General features: G+C 40.7%; 1 protein-coding gene across 1 annotated transcript; it reads right to left on the bottom strand.

Annotated features, from left to right (window-relative positions):
- Positions 1-10,611: 10,611 nt before the first annotated feature.
- LOC143573964 (putative protein phosphatase 2C 63) lies at positions 10,612-13,830 on the bottom strand. The gene is made up of 4 exons (XM_077058717.1): positions 13,573-13,830; positions 12,450-12,823; positions 11,512-11,748; positions 10,612-10,942 (listed from the first exon to the last, which is right to left on the bottom strand). Exons 1-4 carry the CDS (start codon positions 13,826-13,828, stop codon positions 10,688-10,690), a joined length of 1,122 nt encoding a protein of 373 aa, XP_076914832.1. The 5' UTR covers positions 13,829-13,830; the 3' UTR covers positions 10,612-10,687.
- Positions 13,831-14,220: the final 390 nt, after the last annotated feature.

Raw genomic sequence — 14,220 nt, 5'->3', positions numbered from 1 at the left:
GCTGTTCTTAGATCTGGGCCTTTGTTTTTATAGTAAACTTCCCCCTTGTCTGTTACTTCACTCAGCCGATGTGGGATGCAAACTTTTCCTTTCATAAAACAAAAAACTCTAACCAGCAAAACTATCAATTTGATTTACCAATCTCTGACGTTTTTATTAATCTACCTTGTCCATAATCAACGTAAATTTCTTGGAGATTTACCATTTACGTCTGCAGACGGTCTGCTCATCTTAATAATGGCCCAACAGAGAATGATGGTGCTTGGGTCTTATAGATATACTTGTGAATTTGATAATGAAGTTAACAAGTGTGATTGGTTAGAGTAGTATAACGACATGAAAAGTTCTATACACAGTTTATTAATTACTTTTATCCATCACATGCAGATTATATATGTTTCATTGATTGTGCTAACAAGTTTCACCCTTCAGGATACTACTGAATACTGTACCAAAATTCAAATTGAACCGGATTGGAATTCGTTTGTCTGGAATTCAGAATTCAGTAATCCAACCAAGTTGTGAATTTGCGAGTTCCTGTTATCGAATCAAGTTAATGAATTTGTGGATTTTGAACCGAATTGGACACTCCCGAATGTCGAGTTCCTATTACATGTATATTCCCTTCATATATAAGAAATAATAGTGTTATGTTTGAATAACCCAAATCGGTTTTCCCAAATTGAATCTGTTGACTACCTGAATGGGCAAACCTTTTCTTGAATCCTCTTCCTTCTGCTGCTGCTGTTGTTGATGTAGACGCTTCTGTAGCTGGGGCTGGTGCAGGACTGTTGTCTGAGGCTATACTCTCCAAATTGCATCTTTGCCTGCAAATACATTCAACAATATTATCTACTCATATGTTTTCTATCTTTGTTGTTTTCTCCACTTCATATTAATGCTGCTAATCATTGTTTCCAGAATCGGACCGCGAACAAGCTATGTAACCGGTTTGATTGTGTATTTGAATCGTCCTGTTTGAACCAGTCTACCGGATTTCAATCTTTTTATGTTATTTTTCCTTCAAATTTTATTTAGTGGTGTGAACGAGCCAAGCCAACTAGTGAGTCTTAAATAAGCTTGTTTAATAAAAGAACACAAGCTGGATTGCGAGCCTAAATTGGGCTCTAGTAAGTCAAAACGAGCTAATCTCAAGCTCGGCTCGGCCCATTTGCATTCATAGCCTCCTAAATATACAATTCCACATCAAAACGTAAAATGTTTCATATTTTGTTTGGCATTAGTTTACATGTAGTTTAAGTTTATAAATGATCCGACTAGTGGACCGCTAAGGTGACCGGTTTAGTTACGAAAACATTGATACTAACGAAAATGAAAGCATACACTGCATGAGTCAATGTTGTTACAGCCGAAACTAGCTGCCCGTTAGCAAAATCTACAGCAGCGTGTGGACAATGAAGATTATTGTCAAAGATAATGGAATATACTTCGTAAAAGTCAACAGAAATGAAACTAGGCAATCGTTTACCAGCAGCATCATGGCAAGTGTTCATCATGGTCATCAGTGGATGACTCGAGACTATGGGGCTGGCAACATACTCAATCAAAGATGCGGATTTCAAATTATTTTAATTTCTCATGAGTCATTGAAGTATGATTGGTGAGCTACAAAGGGGAGTGTTCTGTGAATGGCTTGTGAAATCAATTTGGGGTTGGGGAATGTTCTGTGAATGGCCTATAACAACTCAAAAATTCAAGTTTCGATGATTTCGTTTAAAAGAAAACGTGCGAAACATAGGTCCCATATAATCAATCAACTGTCGAAGCGCGTTTTATCTTAAAAGTTATACACAGTACATAACGGGAAAACTCAAGACTTGAAAACAATACACGAAAAAAAAAAAAAACTGAACCCAGCCATCATATGGTATGCCCTTCCCTATTTTACTCCTCGGACGTATTTTGCATCGTATCACAGAGGACATTGAGTGTGTGCTCATACACACCAGCGTATGATATGTTTTTAGATGTACCATAAGTCAGTTACGTGTCTTCTTGGCTATTTTATGAATAACATTCAAAATTAACTTAAAGCACATACAAAGCTAGTAGATGAACACATTTATAACTCATTTTGTGCAACGAATTGGGTTATGGCAATATGTCAGTATTTGCATGCTAAAACCGTGTTTACCCATAAATTACTCGTCTCATCCACGATAGCGCATCTCTACCTCTTCCCACAATCACATTTTATATCTCACTCATAGCATCTACAACTTGGTGTAGATATGAAAGCCACATTAGAGGGTCTATTCATATAATTTATTTTAACGAAAAACTAACCTACTTAAAAGAAAAAAGAAAACTCCCTTTTATTGTAATCTATACATTCGATATCGCCGATATATCAATGATATATCGGCTATCGGTCCCTTGGCGATATATAAGTCAATATCGGTACTGATAATATCAACGACATTGACCGATACTGGACTAATATTTGACCGATATATCACCGGTATTCTCGATTTCTATGATCAACTTTTAGTGTTCAATTTTATTGTTTTAGGTGTTAATCAATTCTTACTTGCTAGGATTGTTTGTATTTTGCAATTTGCAAAAGTTTAATTTGTTAATGTTAAGAGACTATACTGAATTATTAGTGTTAAATTACTATATATATGAATTTTACATGATATTAAAATTACCAATATCTTACTGCGATAGTCGATATCTCATATATCGGCAAAACCCGCATAAACACAAAAAACGGCAAGAATTTATAAAAGATGAGGAAAACCTTCACGCAGGTCAGTCATAGGTGAAGTTGGGTCATCCCACTAAATGAAAGTGCCGGTCCTACCCGCACAAATCATGATAGAGGAAACCGAACTAACCTATTGACAACCGCGCGTCGAACGGTTAACTTATTCAGAACACTTAGAAAATATCTTCAAGGAAAAAATGAGGAAAACCTCCACGCAGGTCAGATATAGGTAAAGTTTATCCATCCTACTAAGTGCAAGTGACGGTCTTACCCGCACAATCACGAAAGAGGAAGCAAAACTTTAACCTATTATCTGCCACGTTGATAGGTTAACTTATTCAAAGTACTTAAGAAATTGCTAAGTTAAACTAGAGTATGCACAATCGAATCATATATTGTTTATGCTGCAAAACAAGTGCCAAATTAAACTATAATATGCATGAGCAAGTCGTATAACGTTTATAAAGCAAGAGTGACGGTCCTACCCGCGCAAAGGATTTACATTCCATAAAAATTCAAGTATTACAAGAATGGCCGGGTATTTACCCGCCTACAAGAGTGTAAATCTATACAAAAACATAAACCTATCCTAACAGTGGAAAGGGATCTAAAGGTTCAAGCTTCAGGACCACTTCCTCCAAACCCACTTGTACCCGCACCATCGCTTGGCTGTGGCGGTTCAAGGAAGGTCTTGAGAATGGTTAACCCATCATCAGCAGCAGCAACTTCGTTCACCTTCTCCACCACTGGATGCGGGAAGGCAGCATACTGGTTCACTGCTTGGTCATAAGCAGCTTCAGTATCCACATTATATAAAGGGAAGTTGGAAGGAGGGATGCCCTTCTCAACGAACCCTAGACCAAGCAGGAAGCCAGCCTTTTCCCCATCCTCATGAGAAGCGTTGAGGGCCGCGCTCATGGCATCGTCATATGATGTGTCCGTGAAGACCCGATGCACAACCTACAAAACAAAGATACAAGTATCAAAACCTTTTCTAAGTATAAAGAAAAGCGTGAAGACATTATGAAGCTAAGCTTACCTGCGACAACGCTTCTCGTAGAAGCCATTCCTTGGTAACCAGAGCCTCCTGGAGGGCAGCTTGAGCTTGGTTACGGGCGCGTTCGGCTTCACTTTTGTTAAGGTTGGCAAGCAACACTTTCTTAGCAGCAGCCTATTCAACGCCCTTTAGCTTACGCTCAGTATGGTCAAGCATACCTCTCTGGTCTAAGATTTCTTGAAGCTTCTTGGCGTCTTCCATGGCCAAGGCGTCATGAGCCTGCTGGAGCCTCTCTAATTTGGCTTTGAGCTCCTCATTCTCGGTGCGTAAAGGCTCAGCAACAGCTTCAGCCCTGGTGGCCCTCTCAGTTGCGTCCCGAGCGGTTTCCTTAGCTAACTGAAGCTGTTCGTTAACAGCTTGGGCAGCCTTGGAACGGGCCTCGAGACGGGCCTGAACTTCAACCTCAAGGGCCTTGAAGGCCTTCTCCTTCTCCGAAGCAACGGCGGAGAGCCTCCTGTTCTCCTCCCGGACAGCCCGCGCTTGAGCTACTTCTTGGATACGAGCTGCTTTTAACTTGTCGTTTTCACGACAAAGCAGCTCGACGCGCGGCTGCATCCGGGCAAGGAGAATTCGAAGCTCGTTTGTCAGCCTACCCTCCTGGTAGCTTGACATAGCTTCTCCCAGTGCACCACTGGGGGGGCGTGGCGCGCCCACTCGACGCAGTCCACAGCCGTCCGAAGGGTGGTTCCCCGGCGGATGTTCCACCGCGGAACAAACACCTCATTCGAATCCGACACTACAAAAACAAAAAGCAGTTAGGAAAAGATGATATAAAAAAAAAACATAACAGGCCAAAATAACCCTACGCACCTGTAGGGTCGACGACAGGCCTGTAGCCGCCAAACCCATCACCCGAACCTAACGGATATCCATCCAAGAGGTCAGGCAGATGGGAAGGAGGCAGAGATTGGCTAGACGCCGCAACCCCGGACATACCTGAAGGACCGGCCGTAGTCGCCAGCGCCGGAGGAGGCATGGCGGAGGCCGCCGTGGTAGAGACCAACGGAGGTGAACGCACAACCGCGGTCGTCGCTGCGGAAGAGACCACAGAAAAACTCACCGCCGGCTCAGTGAATATGGCACTGACAACCGGCGGAGACGTCGTCACAGTTGGAGCAGTTGCCTCAACCGAGTGAGCAACTGAACCAACTGAAGCAGGCGCAGCCGCCTGGGTCATCGCCTCAGGTAGGTTGACCAAACCTACCATCATGGGTCCGGAGGTGCTCCTCCCCGCTCCACCCTGGAATGCGGTAGCATCCACGCCTACACGAAGACAAGATATATAAGTATAATGGCGGAAAGATATGAAGTTAAAAGTAAAGGAAGTTTGTACGTACGAGTCCTCTTGAGCTTGAAGGTACGAACAGGCGGGGACGAACCTGATGGAACCGGCCTCTTTACGCCGGTCACCGTCGCTGTACTGGGCTGCCCGGAGGTGACAGCCGTCTCAACCTCCGGAGCAGTGACCTCAACACCACCAGGGTTCCCCGCCACCTCCTCGCTTTCGGTCTCTGAGTCAGACCGATTCACCCGATCGGCAGTGGAGGCAACCTTCGCCTTCCCCTTCCCGCCAGCAGCCTTCTTCTTCCTCACGAAGAATGGACCATCAGCGGATTCCTCATCAGAAGATGACAAGATTAGAGGAATTCCAGCAGAGATTTGAGCATTGACAGGTCGAGGGTTAAACAACTCCTTACCTGGCCGCGTGGCGCTTAGAATCGGGTGGCCCGGCGGGTAGACCTCCACGAACCGATCCGCCGTTTACTCAAGGATGGGCAAGTCGTTCTCATCTAGAGCACGAGTACCCATCCGAGCAGGACCATCACTTTCCCGCGGCTGCAGGAGAGACTGCAAGTCGTTTCCCTCTGAAAACAAAAAGAAAAAAACGGTTAGAACAAAAACCCTAAATTAACGGATAATATGAAGCATACCGTAAGGGACAGAGTTCAAACCGTATTCGAGGACGATGGGAATCTGTGACGCCTCCTTCCACACCCGGCTCATCCCGAGCATCACCATCCCGGACTCCGCAAAGCGGTAAACCGGAGACTGGATCCGGGAAACCTTGGAGAACCATTCCGCCTCCTGGTAGTTGGAGGCGTGAAGGTTCGGGAGAGCTCTCCCGTTCTTGAACGTCATCGCTATGGGGACGACGCGAGCGGAGATATAGAAGAACTCCCGCTTCCAAGATCGAAGACTGCGCTCGGTAGCGCAGATCTTCAAACCCTTGATTCGATTGACCAAGGTATACCACCCCTGGATGCACCTCCAGGAATAGAAGGTTATCAGGCGGTCAACATGGGGCTCCACACCCAGAATGAGACACACCCACTCGAAATGGCGGATCTTGGCGATCACCATTGGGTGTACCTCAGTCAGATGCACACCGTGTCTCTCCAGAACACGGTATACAAACTTCGTCAATGGGAACCTGAGATTCCCATAGACGAAGAATGCAGCGTACACCCATATCTTGCCCTTGGGGGCATCGTACACCGTCTGATGAGGTGCATGAAACTCAGGCTCGAAAGGCTCGAGCATGAACTTCCTGACGACGTACTGATAGAGGTCGACCGGAAGAGCACACTGGCACTCGCCAGCAGTACTCTTGTCATCCTTGTCCGACGTGGACGACGGATTCTCGGCATACACGTCAGACTCCTCGGCGGTAGCCTCAAGATCATGAACAGAAGACATGTTTTGGATGTAAAGGAACGATTTCAGGAGAATGCTCGACAGAAAAGTTAGAGTATTCGCCGGAAATCGTTTAGAAGAAGAAGAGAGGTGAAACTGTGAGTTGAGCTGCAACCTCTCCTCCCTTTATATACTCATCGCAATGAATGCGATGAATTTAATGCGGAAGAGAGAGGAAAACGCTGGTGCAATGAAACTATGACACGTGGAAAAAGCAAGCTGGCAACAGCTGTTGACAGGACGCGTGCCGTAAACTTCGCGGCCACGCGCTCGAAAACTCGCTCCCACGCGCCTGAAAAAGCGTCTGGAATGACCATATACTGTCACGTCGTCATAACTTCCTGCACGTCCTGACACTGCCAGAAGAAACCGTCGGACGACGTTTCAACAGTTTGGACTGTTCTTATCCTTTCACCAACTCTTCGAATTTCAAAAAGATTCAAAAAGATTCAAAAGTAAGCGGGACTATACCCCTTACCTTGGCAACCAAGTAACTATAAGACGGGTGCGGGTACAGTGTCAAGGCAAAACCCTTCACATACTTAGCACCCGCAGGGAATTGAAGCCAGGAATACCTTGGAAGTAAAGTAACTATAAGACGAGTGCGGGTACAGTGTCAAGGCGAAACCCTTCACATACCTAGCACTCCGCAGGGAATTGAAACCAAGAAGGATCTTCTGGGCCATGCTTGCGGAAACGGGAATAACATCCCCGCATAGCGGGAACGTCGAGAACTAGATTGTTTGAAGCTCCAAGATGGAATTGGTTGTTTTAACATAATTGATCACTATGTTCAAAACTACCAAAACCTCAGGGAGAATCTATACAAGTGGAACTCAACGCTCCTGACTTGTGAAGAGGTTACAGACCTACCCGCATCATACCCAAAGATCAAGCAGAAAAGTCGGGAATTTCTGCACGTGACATTAGGACTTCCGCGGGAAGAATCCCAATGGAAAACCTTAAAACTAAAACCTTTTTCAAAACCCTTTGCTTAAGTCCAAAAGTTCACCTCACTTATTAATTCATGAGAAGAACATTGGACTGGGGGGACTTGAAGAGGTAGGTCCCAATAGAGCCCAGTTGGACCCGCAAGACTCACCTCAAAGAGGGACGTCTGCGTAGTTGAACCCGCAAGACTCACCTTCAACAGGGACGTCTGCGCAAAGGCTAAACTCGCAACTCACCTTGAAGAGACGTCTGCGCAGAAACCAACTGGATCCGCAGGATCCACCATGCTCAGAGACGTGACCTCCTTACGCGCAGTACCCAAGCTGTTCCCGCAAAAAAAGCCTCCCAATGGTCGACGTACTCCGCCTGTTCCCGCAGCAACGGATACTAGCCATCAGGGAAGGCTACTCGCGCAGCAAGGCTACACGCACAAGGCACTTAACTCTTAAATAATTCAGTAATGTCACCTGAAGAAGGAGTGAGCAAGCCGGGAACACTCCCGCACAAAGCCGGGGACACTCCCGCACAAATGAGCCAGTCCGTACGATACTGGAGGATCTTTTGTACTGTACCTGACGAGGTATGGACAAAAGATCTGACCAAAGATACGACAGCTCACTGACAACAGTATGACGAGCAGCACGCTCTTGTACTGTATGTCACTATCAGCCGCTGTCTACTCACCAACCTGTCGGAGGACGTGCGTAGCCTGCAGTTGGTGGAACATGAATAGTACACAGCCGGCCTGGTCACTATCAGCCGCTGCCTACCCACCAACCACCAGCATGGCACGTGCGTAGCCCACAGTTGGCAGAACAGGAATACTATTCAGCCGGCTGTACCTGCTTGGAAACCTACCTTCGGCTATAAATACTCCAACACCTTGGAATGGTATGGACACATTACATTACATTACCTTATCACATCTTATCTTTTCTAGCAATCTCTTAATATACACATATATTTAAGAGCAATCTAGTCTGATTCTCACGCCGGATGGTGGTCACAAGGAGGTACCCCCCCCCCTTCTAAGTGACGAGCTCACGGTGTCTGTTTTGCAGGTCACCAGAAGAACCATCTTTGCCGGACATAACCCCTCGTGGGAAACATCTATTTAACCCCCAGATTATCCGTAATCTGCCCGGGGTCAATTAGTGTTTATTCAATCTCGAATCAAAGAATATTAATATTATCAATAATAATAATAATAATAATAATAATAATAATAATAATAATAATAATAGTGTAACCAACTAACCATCTTGAATTTCAACGGGTTTAGAGATGACGAAGAGAACAAGATAGTTGAGTAGGAAAGTCAATTTAATTGTGACAGAATTAAAACATAACAATTCCTAGCCGTAGATTTGAACATGATATGAAAGTGATATGAGTGATTCTTAGATATTTACCTTGTTATTAAAAAGTTGTTTATATTATTATTATTATGCGTGTGCATGTAAATAATTTAACACCAAGGCATTTGTCTACTCGTACCTATGTGTCGGATAAAATTTGTTTTTTTTTTCAAATAGTAATGGTTCAAGTCTCTTGTCAAAAGAAAATGCAAATTTGAAATTAAGAAGGTTGAAAATGCATACTAATATGACTTGGTTAAGAACAATGTTTTAAAAACTGGTTTTTTACTCGTATCAGATTTGGCTAAAAAATGGTATAACCGGTTGAACCGGGTTATACCGGGAGGTTCAACCGGTTAATGGTTTACCTTATAATTTCTTATAAATACAACTTTAACTTCAAAAATAACTCAAAAGTAAATGATTTCATAACAAAAAATAATCCAAAAGTTAATCGATATTAAAAAAATAATACAAAATCACTCAATTATAAAAAAAACAGTCCTAAAGTTTACACGTTTGAATATTAATTGTTGGGTTGAAGTCATTTTGATAAAATTATAGGCCGCAAATATCAAAAATTTCCTGGATACAAAACCGGTTTGCCGGTAAAAACCGGTATTTTAGAAAAAACCGTTGGTACGATGTTCTAACAAACCGGTAAAAAATACAGGGCTCAAATACCGGCCTGCTGTGCAAAAACCGGTTTAACCGGTTCAACCGGCCGGTTTGAACCAGTTTTTAAAACATTGGTTAAGAATGTTGAGTACGCTTATCGTAACAGAAACTAGAAGAAAAAAGTTTGAAAATGTGAATTGGACTAATTAGCGTAGAAATTGAGATCCGTTGAAACAACTTATTCTTTTGGGTTAATACGTGTGTGTTTCTCCTACATAACTTTCAGGTTCTTAATATGTTAAGTCAAATTAAGTTATGGGCATGTTCTTTCCACGTTGAGAGAGCAACATAAACCGGCCAAGAATGTTTTTTGGTCCATATCAATATATTATTAACTACACAAATAAGAAATTATGCAATTATCATATATTCAATTTTAATTTATACACCATCATCATAAATGTTTTGAAAGGTACCACATGGACGGCTCAAAATTTCAAACACCTAAAATAGACTTCAAACACGAGGCTTTACTGAATTTGTTTTGTCGGCTTGGAATTTACTTGTCCAGATAAAATAAAATATAGAAGTTTAAAAGAATTTACTTGCTGAAATCAATTGAGAAATGGTTGTGAGTTCTAGTTTCATTTGAGACATGGGGTAAAATTTAAATAGGTAGAAAAAAAAAACTTTAGTTGTTAAAAAAAAAATGATTTTCGGATATGCGATACCTATACAATCATGAAATAAAAGTGCCTTCCAGTGTTTTGAGTAAATAACCGATGTGTATTATACCTTAACAAACGTATGAACATCCTCATTTTAGCACTGGAAAGTTTACCATATGAGAGCAAAAGATGGCGCGCAGCTTTGAACCGTGCATAAAACAGAAAACATGATTCAAGTAGGATATAATATGCATTTTAGGAGTAACTAGAGACAAGCAAACGTTCATACATCCGAGAAAATGAATTATTATGCCATTTTCCTTCTCTTAATAAATAAAATGTTTTTTATCAACTTTTATTTTAGCTAGCGAAAATAACTCGGTCTCAATTTTAGCAATCAAGTTTTATTTGTTCAACCACAAGCAATGGTTATTTGATAATTTTGATTGATTATAACTCATAAATTCCATATCATAAAATAGCACTCTTGTCACCAAAAAACAAAGGAATATGTTAGAACTCAAAAAACTGGTTTCAAACAGGTATCATATCAGCAGCTGCAACCCTCTTGTAAAACTATTTACACTGTTTAACTTTATCATCATCTTCTTTAGTTCTTCAACAAAAGGGGATCTTCCACAACTTTATCTTCATTATGAGAAAAGATATCAACAGGTGCAGTTGTGAACCCCAACTTGCTATGTTTTGATGTTTTTTCATGATCAAGATATATCACTATCACGGATATATCATCATGAAAATGACGCCGAATGCCCCGTTCTATTTTCATTATATCCTTGTATCTCAACTCCCGTTTCTTTGTCGCCTCACGAATTGCTGCACCCACCAATCTTTTTGCTATTCCCTGAAATGATAATTGTTTAATTTATAGTATGAAACTGATTATCTGATAGGTCGTTTTGGCCCAAAACGGTAACCAAAAGCAAACTTTCAGTTAACCAGAGAATGATAATCGATCGGTTAAGATTAATCAGTTCAAAATGTTGGTTTGTTTCAGTTCGGTTATGGTTTAGTTAACCGTGAACTAGATTTAGTCTTGAAATGTTTGGGCCCGACTAAAATGGCACAAAATAATGTAATTGGGCCTAAATGTTTGAGCTACTATTTTTTAAACCACTATAAATTTTTATTACACATTTGGACTTGAATTATTAAACTTGTATATATTACTTAGCATTCGGTTATATGGATCGTTATACGTACTAGGTCAGTTCGGTTAACCGTGGATTTACTAAAAACTTTGTTCAGGTTGGTGTTGTCGGTTATGGAATTATCGATAACCAAAGCCAACCCACTAATTTCGGTTTTCAAAGAAACATTAACCAGTCCACAGGTTTTTGGTGAGGGTTGGTTATATCGGTTCGGTTTCATTGGTTGTCTCGGTTAATTCGGTTGTACAAGAAGGTGACTTACGGCTCTTGGATTTTTGTAAACAATATCAACAGCTGCTTCATCACTCAAATGCTCCCAAAGTCCATCGGAAGCAAATATCAAAAACAAGTCTTGGGGTTTAAGTTTCCTTGATATGATGGAAGGTTCGGCGGTTAATACGGGTTTTTTCAAAGGAATCTGGTGCCCGAATTGCATAAGACGTGGGTCCCGGTGAAACTCAGGTTTCTTCAAATAGAAGTCACCTATAGATCTTGATACCTAAAAAGGGAAAAATAAAGGTCATGTTAAACAGAAAGTAACATGAGGAGAAGATAGAACAAACATATCATATCATATCTAGAACCATGACATGTGACATCTTTATGTTACTTTCATGCATGGAATACTTGCTACAATAAGTTCTTCAACTGCATGAGATAATGGCACAAAGTGGAACAGGTGATTCTTGAAAAAGTAGGTCAGGCATCATCCTTTTTAGAGGGACTTAGATCAAAGGTGCCATAATGATTCTCAAAAAAGCAAACAGAAAATGAACAAAAATAATTGAGAATAAGATGCCACAATTAAATAAAGAATTTTGGTGTGCAGAATAATCATCTTTACAGAAAGCAAAGGCGAAAAAGATCCAAAAATCAGAAGTGAACTGGAAACTGAAATGTAACGTGCCTATTTTTATAAATGTTATATGTATCTTGTTAAGTAACATGTGTGCTCATTGAGTAGGACACCTAATTTCTACAATTGTAACACAACATGTAATTGTCTCAATCAAAACTTCACTTCTGCAGGATGAAAAGAATATGCTAACTGATACAGGTTTAGTGTCATAATCAAACATGACAAACTCAAGCCCATAGTTAGATTTTTTAAGCATCATTCAAAAATCATCATATCATAACTGCAGATAATAACTGTTAAGCATTGATCATACCGTAAACTGAGTTCATATAACAAAATACCTGAATTATGCCTTTGATTCTCCAAACTCCTCTGCAGTAAATAACAACAGCTGAATCATCAGGATGTTGTGCTTCAACCTCCTTCCTCACCTCTTCATACGAAACATTATGATCACGAGACAATCGCTCCGCAACAACTCTAGGTTTTCCTCCATCTGAAACTTTCTGACCTAGCACCACACGAGAGTCACCAAGGTTAGCAACATGCAATTCACCGTCAGAGATTGCACCAACAAGACAACAAGATCCAACTGATGCAATTTGAGGTTTAATCGGCATTTGATGTTTCACAAACTGAAAGAACTTCTCCTCGGTAGCACTGAACGCCTTCTTTATTACATCTGCAGATATACCTCCTTGTTCACTTGCATACTCTGCAAACACATAATCACACATAAAATTGTAAATTTGTGAAATTCAACTTTCAAACATAACAAAATTTGCACAAATCAAGAAATCAACATTCAATTTCAACAAAATCTCCTTGTTCGATTGCATACTCTGCAGACACATAATCACACATAACATTGTAAATTTGTGAAACTCAACTTTCAAACCTAACAAAATTTGCACAGATCAAGAAATCAACATTCAATTTCATCAAAATCTCATTGTCCAGTTTCATACTCTGCAGACACATAATCACACATAAAATTGTAAAACTGTGAATATTCAACTTTCTAGCCTAACAACATTGCACAAATCAAGAACATCAACATTCAATTTCATCAAAATCTCCTTGATCACTTGCATACTCTGCAAACACATCATAACACATAAAATAGTAAAATTGTGAAATTCAACTTTCTAAGTTCTAACCTAACAAAAAATTGCACAAATCAACATAAATCAAGTGTTCAATTTCACATAATAAGCACCTAGGCTTCAAAATTACTATATAATTCAACTATCTAACCTAACAAAATCACACAAATCAAACAATTCAACATTCAATTTCATCAAAATCAAGCCTTCAATTCCACATTATAAGCACCTAGGGTTTAAAATCACTATATAACCTTTCAAAACCACACAAATCAATTAATTCAACATTCAATTTCACAAACTCAACATCAATTCCAAGCAACAAACACCTAGGGTTTTCAATGATCAAAACACTTACTGTGAATAAACGGAAAGAGGTTAGTATTAACAAAACGCGAAGCCTCAGGTCCACCATGGCCATCATAAACGCCAACGTAAGTAGCAGACGGCGAAGTGTACACCTGGCTCTGGTCTTCCAAATTAGAATTGGCCTGAACGACTGCAATTGAGAAGTCACCAGAGGAATGAGGCTTCAAGTCGTTGTGCCAGAGCAACACGTCGCCGCTACGGCGGCCTATACATCGCTCCAACGGCTTAACACACATACGCAGCATGGTTAATTAATTACTATTTTATTTAGGGCAAATAGTGAATGAGAATGAGAGATTTAATTAATTTGTATGGGAGAAAAGAAAGAAATAGCGTGTTGAATGATGTAGACGATGAGATGCGTGTGGGTTAATGGTTAATGTGATAGGCTATCGTGTTACAACTAGATGTTCAAACCGTGTTACATACGTTTGACTTTTTTTTATAAAAAATTATTTCTTTGTTTTTCTTATTCATGTTCACATTCGCTTTTTACTGTTTTGTTATCATGAGATTTTGAATTTTGATAATAATAAAGTTATGTCGAAGTCGTCAGAAAGTTTAAGCAAATTGATGTTGAGTACCTTTCTTTGTATGTCTTTTCATTAACAAATAATGATTTACTTTTAAATTCATA

The sequence above is a fragment of the Bidens hawaiensis genome, unplaced genomic scaffold (assembly GCF_021521415.1).
Source record: "Bidens hawaiensis isolate Kalapana, Puna unplaced genomic scaffold, B.hawaiensis_p1.1 tig00026781_1, whole genome shotgun sequence".
NCBI lineage: Eukaryota > Viridiplantae > Streptophyta > Magnoliopsida > Asterales > Asteraceae > Bidens > Bidens hawaiensis.
The sequence above is the reverse complement of the archived record's forward strand: the minus strand, read 5'-3'. Positions and strand labels throughout refer to the sequence as shown.